At 49.0% G+C, this 18,445-nt stretch overlaps 1 protein-coding gene across 1 annotated transcript in view; it reads left to right on the top strand.

The window, feature by feature from the left end:
* MYBBP1A (MYB binding protein 1a) overlaps positions 1–18,445 on the top strand; it is a 647,917-nt gene that overhangs the window by 447,257 nt on the left and 182,215 nt on the right. Inside the window, exon 22 of the mRNA XM_069226890.1 lies at positions 3,914–4,045. Coding sequence (XP_069082991.1) covers positions 3,914–4,045 — 132 coding nt within the window. The remainder of the gene's footprint in view (positions 1–3,913; positions 4,046–18,445) is intronic.

Raw genomic sequence — 18,445 nt, 5'->3', positions numbered from 1 at the left:
CCCCCACCCCTTGGATGTCCATGTGCTAATACCCACCCCCCCCCCACCCCTTGGATGTCCATGTGCTAATACCCACCCCCCCACCTCTTGGGATGTCCATGTGCTAATACCCACCCCCTCACCCCTTGGATGTCCATGTGCTAATCCCCCCCCCCCCCCCCTTTTGGATGTCCATGTGCTAATACCCCCCCCTTTGGATGTCCATGTGCTAATACCCAACCCCTTGGATGTCCATGTGCTAATACCCAACCCCTCAACCCCTTGGATGTCCATGTGCTAATACCCAACCCCCCCACCCCTTGGATGTCCATGTGCTAATACCCAACCCCCCCACCCCTTGGATGTCCATGTGCTAATACCCACCCCCCAACCCCTTGGATTTCCATGTGCTAATACCCACACCCCCTACCCCTTGGATGTCCTTGTACTAATATGGACATCCCCCCACCCCTTGGATGTCCATATGCTAATACCCCTCCACCCCCCCACCGGCCCCTTGGATGTCTATGTGCTAATACCCCCCCACCGGCCCCTTGGATGTCTATGTGCTAATTCCCCCCCCGCACCCCTTGGATGTCTATGTGCTAATTCCCACCCCTTGGATGTCTGGATGTCTATGTGCTAATTCCACCCCCCCCCCCCCCTTTGGATGTCTATGTGCTAATTCCCCCCCCCCCCCCCCCCCCAACCTCCCCTGGATGTCTATGTGCTAATTCCCCACCCCTTGGATGTCTATGTGGTAATTCCCAACCCCCCACCCCCTTGGATGTCTATGTGCTAATTCCCACCCCCCACCCCCCACCCCTTGGATGTCTATGTGCTAATTCCCCCCCCCCCCCCCACCCCTTGGATGTCTATGTGCTAATTCCCCCCCCCCCCAACCCCTTGGATGTCTATGTGCTAATTCCCCCCCCCACCCCTTGGATGTCTATGTGCTAATTCCCACCCCCCCCACCCCTTGGATGTCTATGTGCTAATTCCCACCCCCCCACCCCTTGGATGTCTATGTGCTAATGACCACCCCCACACCCCTTGGATGTCTATGTGCTAATTCCCACCCCCCCCCCCCCCCCACCCCTTGGATGTCTGGATGTCTATGTGCTAATTCCACCCCCCCCCCCCCCTTTGGATGTCTATGTGCTAATTCCCCCCCCCCCCCCCCCAAACCTCCCCTGGATGTCTATGTGCTAATTCCCCACCTGTTGGATGTCTATGTGGTAATTCCCAACCCCCCACCCCCTTGGATGTCTATGTGCTAATTCCCACCCCTTGGATGTCTATGTGCTGATATCCAACCCCCCCCCCCCCCCCCCCCCCCCCCCCTTGGCTGTCCGTGTGCTGATACCCCCCCCCCCCCACCCCTTGGATGTCCGTGTGTTCATTAACCACCCCTCCATCCCTTAGATGTCCGTGTGTTAATTAACCTCCCCCTACCACCTGGAAGTACGTGTGTTAATTAACCAACCCCCATCACTTGGATGTCCGTGTGCTAATACCCACTCCCAACCCATTGAATGTCCATGTGGTAATTACCCACCCCTTGGATGTCCGTGTGCTAATAGCCACCCCCCCCACCCCTTGGATGTCCGTGTGCTAATAGCCACCCCGCCCCCATGCCTTGGATGTCCGTGTGCTAATAGTCACCCCCCCCCCTCCCCCCCCTTGGATGTCCGTGTGCTAATAGCCACCCCCCACCCCTTGGATGCTCGTGTGCTAATACCCCCCTCCCACCCCATCTCTTGGATGTCCGTGTGCTAATACCCCCCACCTCCCCTTGCATGTCCGTGTGCTAATACCCCCCACCTCCCCTTGCATGTCCGTGTGCTAATACCCCCCACCTCCCCTTGCATGTCCGTGTGGTAATACCCCCCACCTCCCCTTGCATGTCCGTGTGCTAATACCCCCCACCTCCCCTTGCATGTCCGTGTGCTAATACCCCCCACCTCCCCTTGCATGTCCGTGTGCTAATACCCCCCTTGCATGTCCGTGTGCTAATACCCACCCCCCACCCCTTGGATGCTCGTGTGCTAATACCCCCCTCCCACCCCATCTCTTGGATGTCCGTGTGCTAATACCCCCCCCCCCCACCCTTGGATGTCCATGTGCTAATGGCCAACCCCCCCCCCACTCCTTGGATGTCCATGTGCTAATATCCACTGCCCCACCCTGGGGTTTCCATGTGCGAATACTGGATGTCTGTGTGCTAATAACCATCCCTTCCTGTGGCTGTCTGTGTGCTGATAACCACCCCTCGTTGTCCGTGTGCTAATTATTGGCTGTCCATGAGCTACCACTCAACCTTGCATCCTTGGAAGCCTGTGTGCTAATATTCCTCACCCCACAACTTGGAGGTCCGTGTGTTCCATTGGATATTAGTGTGCTAATAAATTGCATGTCCATGTGATAATAACGGATGTTTGCGTGCTAATATTGAATATTTGTGTGCTAATAACCACCCCCTTGCATTATTGTTTACCAGTGCCCACCTCCCTACCATTTGATGCCCATGTGCTAATATTCCCCTTTCCTACAACTTGGATGTCCTCGTACTCCACCCTTGGATAGCCTTGTGCTAATACCCACCCCCACACATGGATGTTGGTGTGCTTATAAATTGCATGTCTGTGTGCTAATAGTCAGTACATGCTATTATTGGATATTCCTGGGCTAACAAACCACCCCGCACCCGTGGATGTCCATGTGCTAATAATTGGATGTCCATGTGCTAATATTGGATGTCAGTATGCTAAAAATACCCCTCACCCTTGGATGTTTGTGGGCTAATTACTGAATGTCCGTGTGCTAATAAGCACCCACCCCCGTGGATGTACATGTGCTACTACCCACCCCCGCATTTGGATGTCCTTGTGCTAAATCCAGCCCCGCACCCCTGGATGTCCTTGTGCTGAAATTTGGCTGTGCGTGTGCTAAACCCACCTCCCCAACCTGTGGTTGTCTGTGTGCTAAACTTGGTTGTCTGAGGCTTCTGGTTGTCTGAGGCTTAATTGCTGGTCAGAGGATTAATTGCTGGGCAGAGGCTTCGTTGGTTGTTCAAGGCTTTCACCACCCACTCACAGTTGGTTGTCTCAGGCTTTCCCGCCCGCCCACCCTTTATTATTCAAAGCTTATGGCTGGGTGATGCTTACCCAGTGTCTCTCACTTATTCTTCTGTGTCCCAGCTCCATTTTTCTTTATCTACCTCCCTCTGTGTTGCCTCTTTCCCCACTTCAAACCCACTACCCCATTTTTCTCTTCCTACCTCCCTCGGTGTTGCCTCTTTCCCACCCGCTCCCCACCTCAAACCCACTACCCAATTTTTTGGTAATTTTGTTTTATTTATTTGTTTACAAAAACTAGCTTGTTTACTAATTCATCGCTGATGTGTAAATAAAAAGGACAAATGTTTGCTTCAAGCAAGTCCTTGCAACATTTATTTTAGAAATCATCTCCAAAGCCTGTAGGTCCATTGATGAGACCCGTTGGCTTTGCAAATGCTAGTTTATCTATGTCTACTGGCTTCCTATTTTATATTTCTGAGGTGGCATTGGTTTGAAATGGTACAGGAAGTTCCAGACCTAAAGAATTTAGCTTAATAGGACTGACATTTATTTCAAGTCTATGTACATCAAGTCTAACTGTGCGTACCAAATGTTGGTGGAAGAGGGTAGTCGTACTATGGTTTCTGAGCATAAGTTTTCAGGAATGTTAGAAACTATTAACCATTCAAAGCATGAAACTAACAGATTCTTAATTCTCTTATTCGTCTTTCATGTGTATTTTCATTTTTCTCACCTGAGGTTCAAATCCTTTCACTGTACTGGTGCCATTTCTCCTATATGGATATTATTTAAGAGTATTTTCATTGATTTTTCAGCTTTTTTCACAACCAACTGCTTCTATTATTTTCGTACAGGTGTCCTGCATTGGCAATCTGGACCTATCTCGTGTGACTGGCGTGTACCGCGACGCACTGCAGGGGTTCATGACCAGGAGAAAGAGTGCCCTCACAGGAGCCATGTTTATTGATCTCTTTAACCGCTTTCCAGTAAGTTTTGAATGTAATTGTGTTCTCTGGAGAGGTAATTGCTTTTCCTCTGAGACAAATTCAGCACACACATTTTTTCAGATGTGAGGTTTTGGGCTTCTGATTGCTTTTTTTGTTACTTTTTTTTTTTATTTATTTTTTTATACTGTAGTGTGTTCATTTAGTGACCTTCCTGTAGACTAATGTGACTGATTGCCATATTGTTTAGTTAATAAAAACAAGATAAATCAGGAACCACAGAATTGAAAATGAGAAACCACCAGATTGCTGAGAGTACCATATGGTCCTACCAGTGGCAGAAATGTATTTACAAATGCAGATCCCATTGTATAACCAAACATATGCAGTATGTGATAGACTGGACTTAAACTGCAGGTGTCGGAGACTGCAAACGATCTGCAATGGTGGCTGCTGGACTACAGAAGGACTGGCTATAGACCCCTTTCCTACTGCACACAGATGGTGGTGACTGGCGTATTACACTGTGCTGGGGAGGGCACCTGTGTTGTCCTTGTGCTCCATGCATGCCCACCCACCCTCCGTTGTCCTCTTGTCAGCCCTCTATTGCCCCTGTCCTTCAGCTCTCTATTGCCTTGTGCATCAGCCCTCTGTTGTCCTTGTGCCTTAGCCCTCTGTTGTCCTTGTGCCTTAGCCCTCTGTTGTCCTTGTGCCTTAGCCCTCTGTTGTCCTTGTGCCTTAGCCCTCTGTTGTCCTTGTGCTTCAGCCCTCTGTTGTCCTTGTGCTTCAGCCCTCTGTTGTCCTTGTGCTTCAGCCCTCTGTTGTCCTTGTGCTTCAGCCCTCTGTTGTCCTTGTGCTTCAGCCCTCTGTTGTCCTTGTGCTTCAGCCCTCTGTTGTCCTTGTGCTTCAGCCCTCTGTTGTCCTTGTGCTTCAGCCCTCTGTTGTCCTTGTGCTTCAGCCCTCTGTTGTCCTTGTGCTTCAGCCCTCTGTTGTCCTTGTGCTTCAGCCCTCTGTTGTCCTTGTGCTTCAGCCCTCTGTTGTCCTTGTGCTTCAGCCCTCTGTTGTCCTTGTGCTTCAGCCCTCTGTTGTCCTTGTGCTTCAGCCCTCTGTTGTCCTTGTGCTTCAGCCCTCTGTTGTCCTTGTGCTTCAGCCCTCTGTTGTCCTTGTGCTTCAGCCCTCTGTTGTCCTTGTGCTTCAGCCCTCTGTTGTCCTTGTGCTTCAGCCCTCTGTTGTCCTTGTGCTTCAGCCCTCTGTTGTCCTTGTGCTTCAGCCCTCTGTTGTCCTTGTGCTTCAGCCCTCTGTTGTCCTTGTGCTTCAGCTCTTTGTTGTCCTTGTGCTTCAGCTCTTTGTTGTCCTTGTGCTTCAGCTCTTTGTTGTCGTTGTGCTTCAGCTCTTTGTTGTCGTTGTGCTTCAGCTCTTTGTTGTCGTTGTGCTTCAGCCCTCTGTTCTCCTTGTGCTTTAGCCCTCTGTTCTCCTTGTGCTTTAGCCCTCTGTTCTCCTTGTGCTTTAGCCCTCTGTTCTCCTTGTGCTTCAGCCCTTTGTTGTCCTTGTGCTTCAGCCCTTTGTTCTCTTTGTGCTGCAGCCCTCCATTTTCCCTGTGGTTCAGCCCTCGGTTGTGCATGCGCTTATCTCCTTCATTGTCTGTGTGCTAAAATGCTCCCTCAATCCGTTCGTTGGTGGAGTGCTTATTCGCCCCCGCCCCAATGTGCCCCCCTCCTTTGGTAGTCCATGTGCTAAAATTGGTTGCCTGTGCTGTGCACTAAATTGTTGTCCGTGTGCCAGAAATTGGTTGTCCATGTGGTAATCCCACCCCTATACCCTTTGTTGTCTGTGTGCTAAGCCCACATCCCCCAACCTTGGTTTCAGTGTGCTAATCCATTGTCTGTGTGCTAATACCCCACCCCTTTGAAAGTCCATGTGCTAATACCCACCTCCATCGCCCTTTGAATGTCCATGTGCTAATAACCACCCCCCCACCCCTTGCATGTCCATGTGCCAATACCGACCCCCTTGCATGTCCATGTGCTAATACCCACCCCGCCCTTTGAATGTCCATGTGCTAATAACCCCCACCCCTTGGATGTCCATGTGCTAATACCCACCCCCCCACCCCTTGGATGTCCATGTGCTAATACCCACCCCCCAACCCCTTGGATGTCCATGTGCTAATACCCACCCCGCACGCCTTGGATGTCCATGTGCTAATACCCACCCCCCCACCCCTTGGATGTCCATGTGCTAATACCCACCCCCCCACCCCTTGGATGTCCATGTGCTAATACCCACCCCCCCACCCCTTGGATGTCCATGTGCTAATACCCACCCCCCCACCCCTTGGATGTCCATGTGCTAATCCCCCCTCCCACCCTTTGGATGTCCATGTGCTAATACCCACCCCCCCACCCCACCCCCTTGGATGTCCATGTGCTAATACCCACCCCCCCCCCACCCCTTGGATGTCCATGTGCTAATACCCACCCCCCCACCCCTTGGATGTCCATGTGCTAATATGGACATCCCCCCACCCCTTGGATGTCCATGTGCTAATACCCCCACCCCCCCACCGGCCCCTTGGATGTCTATGTGCTAATACCCCCCCACCGGCCCCTTGGATGTCTATGTGCTAATTCCCACCCCCACCCCTTGGATGTCTATGTGCTAATTCCCACCCCCCCACCCCTTGGATGTCCATGTGCTAATTCCCACCCCCCCCACCCCTTGGATGTCCATGTGCTAATTCCCACCCCCCCTCCCCTTGGATGTCTAGGTGCTAATTCCCACCCCCCCCCACCCTTTGGATGTCCATGTGCTAATTCCTACCCCCCCACCCCTTGGATGTCTATGTGCTAATACCCACCGGCCCCTTGGATGTCTATGTGCTAATTCCCACCCCCCCCCCACCCTTTGGATGTCCATGTGCTAATTCCTACCCCCCCACCCCTTGGATGTCCATGTGCTAATTACTACCCCCCCCCCGCCCCCCACCCCTTGGATGTCCATGTGCTAATACCCCCCCCTCCCCCACCGGCCCCTTGGATGTCTATGTGCTAATACCCACCGGCCCCTTGGATGTCTATGTGCTAATACCCACCGGCCCCTTGGATGTCTATGTGCTAATACCCACCGGCCCCTTGGATGTCCATGTGCTAATTCCCACCCCTCCACCCCTTGGATGTCCATGTGCTAATTCCCACCCCCCCACCGGCCCCTTGGATGTCCATGTGCTAATACCCCCCCCACCGGCCCCTTGGATGTCCATGTGCTAATTCCCACCCCCCCACCGGCCCCTTGGATGTCCATGTGCTAATTCCCCCCGCCCCGCCCATCCCCCCCCCCCCCACCCCTTGGATGTCCATGTGCTAATTCCCACCCCCCCACCCCTTGGTCCCATTGTATAACCAAACATATGCAGTATGTGATAGACTGGACTTAAACTGCAGTCCATGCTTTATTCGTATCCCAAACCATGCGACACACCAATCATCCCTTTTCTCTTCTATTTCTATTTGCTTATGGAGTCACCAGTTCACCAGTGCAGAGCTTAATTGAATAGTGACTGAGCACACACTTCCTGGTAAGAAGGAAAATTGACAGCTTGCACGAGTGCTGTGGTTAAATGAACAATTGGATAATGTACATCATGGTGAGAAAAAAAAATTTCAGGTTACATACTGAATTATAATATCTCTTCTGACCTGATATGTTTGAACTGCATTGTTGCCTAGAAACCTTGCAACAAATATTGTTTCAATACTTACTCTGAGGCATTGACCTGTCCTGATATAACAAGCAGTGAAGCACGAGGCAGGAATGGTGAATCTTTTAGTTTGAATAGACTGTCTTTAATTTTTCAGTTCTGACATGTGTAAGCAAGCTGTGTTTAGGTATTTAAGGGCACAAGTCTTGTTTTGAAGGGAGAGCTCTCAACTGGACATGTCCTTGTCTCAGTGTCCTGTCCACTGTCAATTTATCTTGCTCTACCCTCGACATCCTTCTTTTGTTAATCCTGCGTCATCTCCCCTACATTTCTACTTATGATGATCATCTACAGTCATAAATTAATCTTTTCCTGGGCTGCCTTCACACCTGTAATTCCTGTTCTCTGCTCTCCTCTTTATCAGTTTATTATACAAATGTTTGTGTCCCTGCTATCTTCACTTTTGTTTCTTTTTTCTTTTTGTTTTGGGTTTGTTATTGTGTCTCAAGTGGATTTCCTACAAAAATTTCAGAACAATTTAGAGGAATACAATGCCTCCAGTTTCAAAGTAATGCCCTTTATTAGTGATGATTTATTATTTATATTAAAGATGTTTTTCTTCATTTACATTTTGTCACAGATTAGCTTGTTGTTCTCCACTTTGTGTTGCTGTCCCACTCACAAGTTTTTCGAATGATGCTCCTGTTTTTTGACTCTAGACCTTCTAAGCAGCCCCCTGTGCCGGTGCCCTGATCCTAAAAGATATGTTGAATTGGTTGTACCCAATTGTAAATGGCTAACTAATCTTTAAATCCCTTGTATATGGTACCCTCAAACCCAGGGCAAGCAAGTTAGAAGGGTAGCCCAGGGATTGCAGCACTGAGTGTGCCACCCTGGAGGGCCCCCAAGTAAAACAAGTCCCCCAGTCCAACACTACAGACTGGTATAGCAGTTGTGCACTGCTAGCCCAACTTTCCCATTGAAAGCAATGGCAAAGCCACCACTTTCCCTGTACATGTTTGGAAGTCACCCCTCTGGCAGGCCCACCGAGTCCTAAATCCAGAGTGCAATATATAGCACAGACAGGAGTTGTCCTGGCTGTAAAACATGTGAAACAACCTTTTTACTGTGGAAAGGCTTGGTTGCTCGATTGTAGAGTACAAGATTGCACGCTGACCTCTCCGTTGTGCTAACTCCTGAATGGTGGAACCAAAGTGGGCACTCCAAGGTATCAAACTACTTGTTACATTAGGTCCCTCTTGTATCTCCAGTCAAAATTAATGTAACTTGTTGTAGGGTGCGGCTTTAGCAAAGCTACCACTTAGTTACTTTTAAAACTCTTGGCCCTTCCCGGGCACATATGGAGACAGCTCCACGAGCCAGCTTTCTGCCCTCCTGGAGAGATGTGCTAGTGACTCTCGGGAAGGAGAGCAGTAAGGGATTTCAGGCAAGGCAGGTGTCACCTCCCCCCTGCAGAAAGCCACTTGGGTGTTAACCCCAAACGTTAGGGTCCAAAGTTGAAGACACCTTTAAAGGGCAGATGTGTAACACTAGGGTGGAGGGCTGCCCCATTGATGAGGTAGACCGGCTACCACGGAGGCAAAGGAGGGAATACAGTTGCCAAACCAGTTTCCCAGTGGCATGTATCCACACCGTGGAGGTAGGTTAGGGAGGTCTAATCACCGACAGAGTGGTCTCACGATCTTGGGAGTGGCCAGAGTGGTGCATGCTGAGATAGCTAGATGCCACACTGAACAGGAAGTGGTCACAATGTGGTAGGGAACCTGGTAGCGCATTGGCTGCCTACCGCATTGTGCCCTGATGGCACTTTCCAAGCATAAAGGATGCACCTCTGGCACCCAGATCGCGACTGACTTGGATGAAGGACTGAAAACTGCCATGCTGCTCCAAGGGACCAGCAGAGAGAAGCTGCACCAATGAGGGCTGCACCTGGTGGTTAGCAGAGAGAAGGACTGTGCCTGTTTTGTCCTGCTGACTGTGCCTGTTTTGTCCTGCTGAAGGAGAAACTGTCTGTAGAGCCTGCTAAAGCCAAGAGAACTCCAGGGGCCAACTGACGAGCCTGTTAAAGGCACAGGAGCACAATAGTTGAGAAAGCCTGCAAGTTGGTAGCCCAAAGGCTTCAAGCCGTTACCACCACTGCCATGCAGTACTGAGAAACAAGATGCACTGCAAAGAGTTGCACCCGAGTTCGCTGAGCCTTAGAGTGCTGTTGGAGAGATTCTGGTGCCCTCATAAGGCAAGATATCGACCCAGGAAGGATTGGCCTGTGTCTGTGACCACAGTCGAGTTGTAGTCCAGTGGCGGGTGGACTTAGCTAGACCAGAGGACTTAGTGGGACATCACCCTTGCAACCAGGACCCCCTCACCATCTTTGTGGATAGAGGAATTACAGTAGATAGACCCCCTTTGACCGTATCACATCCACAAAATCCTTAGAGCATATTCATCCCTTACATTAGGACCACTCCATAGGAATCCATTGCAACGTGGGCAAAATGCCTGGAATTGCCGAATCACTGCTTCACCTGTGAAGGTAACTGTTCTTGAAGACCTTGCAGTTCCCCCTAACTACCTCCCAGCCGGACTTGATCCCCCTAGGTACTTCTAACTGACCACATTGACACTTAAAATTTCCTTTGAAAAAGTTTGTGTAAATTCATTGAGCTTGCCAAGGCTTTTTCACGGTTGAGTGAAATTGACCTGATTTATAATTATTTTTAAAATCTATATCGCCAGAACCCTCCGGTAGATCTTTTTCATTCCAGTGTCTAAAAACATATAGAAATGCAGTCTATTTTTATAAACTGGTGTTGGGTTTCTTGAGTGTTGTGTTTATTTCTTCAATTGTTTTGGTTGTGTTAAAAGCTTGACACTTGTTGCTCTGTATAAGCCTTGCTGCTCAGTGCCACAGCAACCCACGGTCGACCTGAATGTTTTACAGACAAAAGCTACTGGACCTAAAGGGTTTGGTAAGTGTATTATATGATGAGGTCCCACACCCATACCTATAATAAACCCCATTTCCTTACATGGAACATTTCCCTTATTCATGTATTGCCTTCATTATGAAGGATTTTGCTGTTCGCAGTCATTGTGATTGAAATTGAGATGTAAATCCAATATTATTGTTTAAAGAAGGCTCTGTGTAATATCGAAATTTGATGACCTCTAGAAAACGTATCGCAAAATATCATGATTTTCATAACAAATATTAGCCTTTTCTTTAACTTTTGACATGCTGGTGCGTCCAAGTGACTGCTGGGGGTGGCGAGGGCTGATATCTATTATTTTTATTTTTTAACAGTCAACACATTTGTGTTTTACAAAAAAAAAAAGTTGAATACTGGAGAAAAGTGACAAGGTGAGCTAGCTCTCCATTTTGGACAAGATGTGTTCCTGCCATGTCCCAGTGTGAGCTCGTGGCATACTTCAGGCTGTCTCATGGGTATGCATCCGACATCATGTCTATTGATTATCAGGAGGACCTTGAGGTGATTACCAATACTTTCTACTGATACTTGAAGGGTAGCTGTGGTTGGCAAAGACACTGAGCAGGGAAGAGGACTCCTAATCTCTCTTCTGAGTATACCGACCTGTCTGTACACATTAGATCCCCTGTTGCCTTAGCCACGGCATTAAGGACACAGAAAGTGGAAACTGGAAAGGTTGAGATGGTCCTGGAAGTCCTAAATTGAAATAGTCAGAGTGCTCGACCCTGCCTCCATAATGCATCTCAAGTATGTCCTAAGTTCTCTACTGGAACAGACATGTGAGGCCCCGTGGTGAGCAGCCTTACAGAAGCAATCTAAGGCAGTGACCAAGCCCCTCAGTTAACACCCTGACCCCACAATCTTTTCCTCAAACCCTGATGACCCTGTGTCAGCGCGATCCCTTTCTGGGATATGATAGGTTTGCTAAAGCAGTGTCTAGATCTCTTTTCAGCTCCCTTCATCCTCCGAATCTGCTGGCTATTGCATTGATTAGGAATAGGGAGCAGGAAATGCCTACCTGTTCTTGTGCTCTCCTGGGCACACGTATGGGAACACACCATACATGAGACAGGGAATAGATTGACCCTGGAATAAAGAAATTTGCAATAGGTAAAACGGGCACTACACATTTTCATCCCTACTGCAACACCAATCCGTACATAAGACCAATACAATCCTGGGAATGAATTCGCCCAGAATCCTGCAGCGAGCTTTGATATTTTTGAACTGTTCCAAAAATCTGCAACATAACCTGCCTCTCTTCGTAGCCGTGGACACTATCTTGATGCCCATACTTGAGCTACAAGGTCAGAATGTCTTCGATGCAGGCCTGCCCAGTGTCAACTGTAGGATAGGTGTTTTTCTCACTTATGAGAGTACCTTCTAAAATGTGAACCACACCACCACTTGTCAATAAAAAAAAAGCCAATGGTCCAACACTCATCTGACTTAGTATCTGCCTGAGCTGGCTGTAAGTCACAATACTCAGCCCCTACATAGCTGTCCTTGCTCTTAATCCACAATTAGAAGTCATCAGTCAAGGGAACAGGAAACCCATTTAGAACAAGAAAATGCAATCACCTACAAACTTGCATAAACACTAAACTACTAGAGAGAGAGACTGAATCTCTCAGGATCAGTCAGCACAATTACACTACAGATATGAGCACACAAGTGCTAGTTGAGGTTCCGGGTCACAAACCAAATCCCCATCTGAGTACCTCGTTGTGAGTCAATGTATCACCAGGTGTTTGAACTCCACCTCCGCCACTGGATGTGGCAAACATTCTATGTGAAATGTTTTTTAACATAACCCAACCCCTTACAACGTAAACCTAGAAGTCCTTAAATGTCTTTTTCTGGAGCATTCCCTTTCCCCAGTGAGAAATCTGAGGGTGCGTGCGTAAGGGTGGACTAAGAGCAACAATATCTTGCCCCAGTCTCGTCTTCCTACTTCTTCCCTAATTGCTGTTCAGTGGGGAAAAGGAAATCCTCAGTAGGTTTTTAAAAGAATCAAACCCGCTGCCCCCACACTCTCCTGCTAGGTAGCTGGGAAGTGTTTGTAATTCGGGCTCCTGCATTTGTCTGCTGGAAACAGGAAGGTCCATGCTCTCTGCATACTGCCAATTATATTTTCTAAAAAAGAACTGATGACGATTTTCTGGCAGTTGGATACTTTGCATTAACTTTGTATTCACATTTACCTGTGATTATGGGAGAGGAAAGTGGTCAGGCACCAAATATCAGTGAGCCTGTGTAGGAAAATGCCTCTGTTGGCATGGTTACCCCATAACCTTTTGCCTTTTGTTGATGCTAGTTATGATTGAAAGTGGGCTGGGACCCTGCTAACCAGGCCCCAGCACCAGTGTTCTTTCCCTAAACTGTACCTTTGTCTCCACAATTGGCACACCCTGGCACACAGACATGTCCCTTGTACATGGTACCCCTGGTACCAAGGGCCCTGATGCCAGGGAAGGTCTCTAAGGGCTGCCGCATGTATTATGCCACCCTGGGGACCCCTCCCTCAGCACATGCACACTGCCTCACAGCTTGTGTGTACTGGTGGGGAGAAAATGACTAAGTCGAAATGGCACTCCCCTCAGAGTGCCATGCCCACAACACACTGCCTGTGGCATAGGTAAGTCACCCCTCTAGCAGGCCTTACAGCTCTAAGGCATGGTGCACTATACCACAGGTAAGGGCATAGTTGCATGAGCTCTATGCACCTACAGTGTCTAAGCCAATTCCTAGACATTGTAAGTGCAGGGTAGCCATAAAGAGTATATGGTCTGGGAGTTTATCAAACACGAACTCCGCAGTTCCATAATGGCAACACTGAATATGGGAAGTTTGATATCAAACTTCTCAGCACAATAAATCCACACTGATGCTAGTGTGGGATTTATTGAGAAATGCACACAGAGAGGGCATCTTAGTGATGCCCCCAGTATACCAGTCCATCTACTAGTGCTAGGCTGACCAGTTTCTGCCAGCCTGCCACATCCAGACGGGTTTCTGGCCACATGGGGTGAGTGCCTTTGTCACTCTGTGGCCAGGAACAAAGCCTATACTGGGTGGAGGTTCTTCACACCTCCCCCTGCAGGAACTGTAACACCTGGCGGTGAGCCTCAAAGGCTCAAGCCTGGTGTTACAGCGCCTCAAGGTGTCCTGAGCTGAGGTGACCCCTGCCTTAGGAAATCCTCCATCTTGCTTTGGAGGATTCTCCCCAATAGGATTATGGATGTGCCCCCTCCCCACAGGGAGGAGGCACAAAGAGGGTGTAGCCACCCTGAAGGACAGTAGTCATTGTCTCTTGTCCTGCAGAACTAAAACACACCCCTAAATTGAGTATTTAGGGGCGACCCTGAACCCAGGAAACCAGATTCCTGATGACCTACAACAAGAAGAAGTACTGCTAACCTGATAGCCCTGCAAAGACGACGGAGGCGACAACTGACCTGGCCCCAGCCCTACCGGCCTGTCTCCAGACTCAAAGAACCTGCACAGCAACGCATCCAGGGGGACCAGCGACCTCTGAGGACTCAGAGGACTGCCCTGCAACCAAAGGATCAAGAAACTCCTGTGGACAGCGGCTCTGTCCAAACAGCAACAAAGGAACCTTCTTTAAAGGGACTCCAGCCTCACTCCGGAATCGTGAGTCCCCAACACTCGGCACCTGACGCCCACGGCTCGTGTCCAGAAGAGCCAACACTGCAGAGAGGCCCCCCAGGCGACTCCCACGACGTGGACACCTTGAGACTACCTCCTTGCAACCCCACTGCGACGCCTGCAGAGAATATCCAGAGGCTCTCCCTGACCGCGACTGCCCGGTAACAAAGAACCCAGCGCCTGGAAGAAGCACTGCACCCGCAGCCCCCAGGCCCGAGAGAAACCAACTACCGGTGCAGGAGTGACCAGCAGACGGCCCTCATCCTTGTCCAGTCGGTGGCTGGCCCGAGAAGTCCCCCTGTGCCCTGCCTGCATCGCCAGAGTGACCCCCCGGTCTCTCCATTGATTTCTAACTAAACCCTGACACCTCCTTCACACACTGCACCCAGCCGCACCTGTGCCGCTGAGGGTGTATTTTGTGTGCCGGTTTGTGACCCCCCCCCAGTGCTCTACAAAACCCTCCTGGTCTGCTCCCCGAGGGCACAGGTACTTACCTGCTAGCAGACTGGAACCTGGGCACCCCTAGTCTCCATAGGCGCTTATGTTATTTGGGCCCTACTTTGACCTCTGCACCTGACTGGCCCCGTGTTGCTGGTGCTGGGTATTTGGGGTTAACTTCAACCCCCAACGGTGGGCTGCCTATGCCCCGGAGACTGAACTTGTAAGTGCTTTACTTACCTGAAAAACGAACTATTACTTACCTCCCCCAGGAACAGTTGATTTTTGCAGTGTCCACTTATAAAATAGCTTATTGCCATATTTGCCAAAACTGTGTACATTACTGTTTTAATTCAAAGTTCCATGATTACCTATGCCAAGTACCTTACAATTTATGTACTTACTTAATTCTGAATCTTGTGGTTCTAAAATAAATTAAGAAAATAATATTTTTCTATATAAAAACCTATTGGCTTGGAGTTAAGTCTTTGAGTGTGTGTTCTCATTTATTGCCTGCGTGTGTACAACAAATGCTTGACACTACCCTCTGATAAGCCTACTGCTCGACCACACTACCACAAAATAGAGCATTAGTATTATCTAATTTTGCCAATATCAACCTCTAAGGGGAACCCTTGGACTCTGTGCACACTATCTCTCTTTGAGATAGTATATACAGAGCCAACTTCCTGCAGCCTGGGAGAAGGGATTCTGGACCATTCATGTGTTGGATGCTTTTTTCAGCACTTGGCACTCACGGCTACTGATGTACTGCTTGACTCAGTCAGCTCTGTGCTATTTTCATTTGACTGTGTCTCCTGCACAATCTCTTGTTCTGCCTTTCCTTGTTGCACAGACTTCAAAGCCAGCGTCAGCGCTACATGTGCCTCTTTCTGTGATGCCACATGCTTTCGCTTCTGCTAATTTCTACAGTGTGCAAGATACATCTAGTGAGTATTTAGAGTGTAAGCACCTTAAGAGGTACATCAAGACGGTGTCCAAGACGGTGTCCAAGACGGTGTCCAAGACTTATGTTTTCTGGCAGTTCATCTGTATTTGTTTTTCCCAAAAACATTTGTTTGAGGCATGTGTGGCTGTAGATACACATGCTTAGCATAAGTCTGCCATCTATTGTTGGGCTTGAAAATGTGCAAGTTGTTTTTAGGTTTTGCGTGCATGGCACACGCTTACATGCTGTGCTTGCAAAGTCTTTTATTAACAAACAAAAAAAATCTTAAAGGGGCTTTAGACCTGCCCCATACTTACCTGAAATTACCATTGGCTTATTCCAACGTCGCTCTATTATACCGGCTTCTGATTGGACAACACATCGTCCACTGTGACTTCCTGCTCTGCTTTGCCGTCTACACCGTCATCTGGCATCTGGACAAAGTACAGCTTCCGGTCACTGCTAGTGGTTACTGACCAGTGTCCTTCCACTAACTACTCGTCCTTTTGCAGGTTCTTTTTTTTTTCCAATTACAACCAGCACTCCATATGCACTGGTGAAGGATCCAAGGATATGTTGTGAGAACCTGTCAATAAAACAGTGTAGTCTGCCCTTAGTTTCCTCACTCCCCTATATGATCTATGGTGAAGCGTATGAGCTATATTGAAAATCAAATTAACTTTAACATTTGTTTTAATAATAGCACTTTTTTTTTTTTTTTTTTTTAACAACTATTCGCACCCCTATTTTACTTGGGAGCAGCACGTAGTCAGTCTTCGGTTTTCTTGCCTTTGAGGCTCACCTCATGCAAAAATGCTGTTCACATGATCCCAATGTTGCGCTACCTCAGGTAGCGGAACACAGAAACCAAGTCAAGTAAATGAGCAACCTTTCTTCTCTCTCAGTACCAATGCCCCCCTTTTTGCATGACAGTTTCCTATGTCCCTCCTTTTCAGTATCTCTTGTTCACATTATCTCCCCTGAATCCCCCCCCCCCCCCAGTCCTCTTAGACTGAGGCACCCGGAAGGGCACGCAGAGTGGTGGGTGAAAAGTAAACACAGCCGGGAAATCCTCGCACCCTGTGCACACCACATCCCAAAGATTTGAAACATGATCTGGCCAGTTATCGAGCAATGAGATAATAGGCAATGAAGTAAATAGCCAAGGAGACACTTATAGAAGACAAGAAAGCATTGCCATTCAGAATGATGACTGTAGGAAAGTACCCTCTTTTTGACATGGGTACCCCCACTTTTTGCCTGATATCAGTGTGCTTAGACTATTTTCGCTGGGATTCTGCTAACCAGGACCCCAGTGATTGTGCTCTCTCCCTCCAAATTTGGCTTCCTAGGACCTTTGTGTACTTCACAATTGGCATACTGGTGTCCCCGTATTAGTCCCTAGTATATTGTACTTAGGTACCCAGGGCATTGGGACACCAGGGGACCCCCCATGTGCTGCAGCATGTAATCTGCCACCCATGGGAGTACATGCAAAATGTGTCTGCTGCCTTGCAATTGCAGCCTGCGTGAAAAGGTGCATGCACCCTTTCACCACAGGTCACTACACCAGGTCACTGTAAGTCACCAATATGGTAGGCCCTCCTAGCCCAGAGGGCAGGATGCAGGTCCGTACAGTACCCCTGTGCACCACGACTCAAGCAGCAACCAAGGCTTGTTGTCTCCTGCTCCAAAGGATCTTCAGGGTCCGAGTAGCCCCAGCCTCCAGCACTTCATCCTTGCAAGGACAGTCTCTTCTCTGCTGCTCCAGTGGTGCTGATTGGGCCTCACTGCAACTTACTGTGCTTGCTGCCAGTGGGTTGCCTGTAGGGGCTGTGACTGCTTCTGCTGACTCTCCCAACTGCTGAGGGTCAGCCCAAACTCCCCTCCAAGGATCGAGTCCACTGGACCTTGCTGGTCCTTTTCAGCCCGGCGACCCTTCTTTTACTCCAACTTGCATTTGCCAAGGCTTGTTGGTGGTTCTCCCAACCACTTACCATCAGCGACCCGGTGATCAACGTGGGACATCATCTGCACAGATCCATGGACTTCTCTGCAGCTCCTGGGCTTCACAGCTGGTTGTCTTCTTCCCTCGTCTTCATCCACAGAAGGGTGGGTAGTGGCTCCTGACCTGACTGGACACTCTTTCGTGGACAGGACTCTGCCCCCTTCTTTTGCAGGTCCTCTTCTTCCAGAATCCACCTTTGGTTTCCTCTGGTCTGGTCCTGTTCTTGCACAGTTCATTTTCTAGGTCCTCTTGTTAGTCCTTGGGAAGACCAGGTACTTTCTTATGCTCTCCTGGTCGCTGGGGGTCACTTAGGTACTCACTTCTTAGGGTCCCGAGTTCTCACAGCTCCCCTTTAACTAGTCCATATCCTTGGGTGGGGGACTTCACTTCATATTGGACTATTTTAGTATATGGTTTGATCCTCCCTTAGGGCCCTAGCTATTCTTCAATTTCTTACCAATGCGTTTTGTTTCCTATGCTAATTCCTAATTATTACTGTGTGTGTGTGTGTGTGAGATATTGCATGAGCTTTGCATGTCTTCTAAATAAGTCTTGGCTACTCATCCACAGCTACCTCTAGAGAGCCTTGGCTTCTTCATTCACTTTCCTGGACCTGGCATAAGGTGCAAACACCATAGGTGTCCACCACATACCACGCTAGCTTCCTACA

This window comes from Pleurodeles waltl, chromosome 3_2 (genome assembly GCF_031143425.1).
Source record: "Pleurodeles waltl isolate 20211129_DDA chromosome 3_2, aPleWal1.hap1.20221129, whole genome shotgun sequence".
NCBI lineage: Eukaryota > Metazoa > Chordata > Amphibia > Caudata > Salamandridae > Pleurodeles > Pleurodeles waltl.
This window is presented reverse-complemented; position numbering and strand designations above follow the sequence as displayed.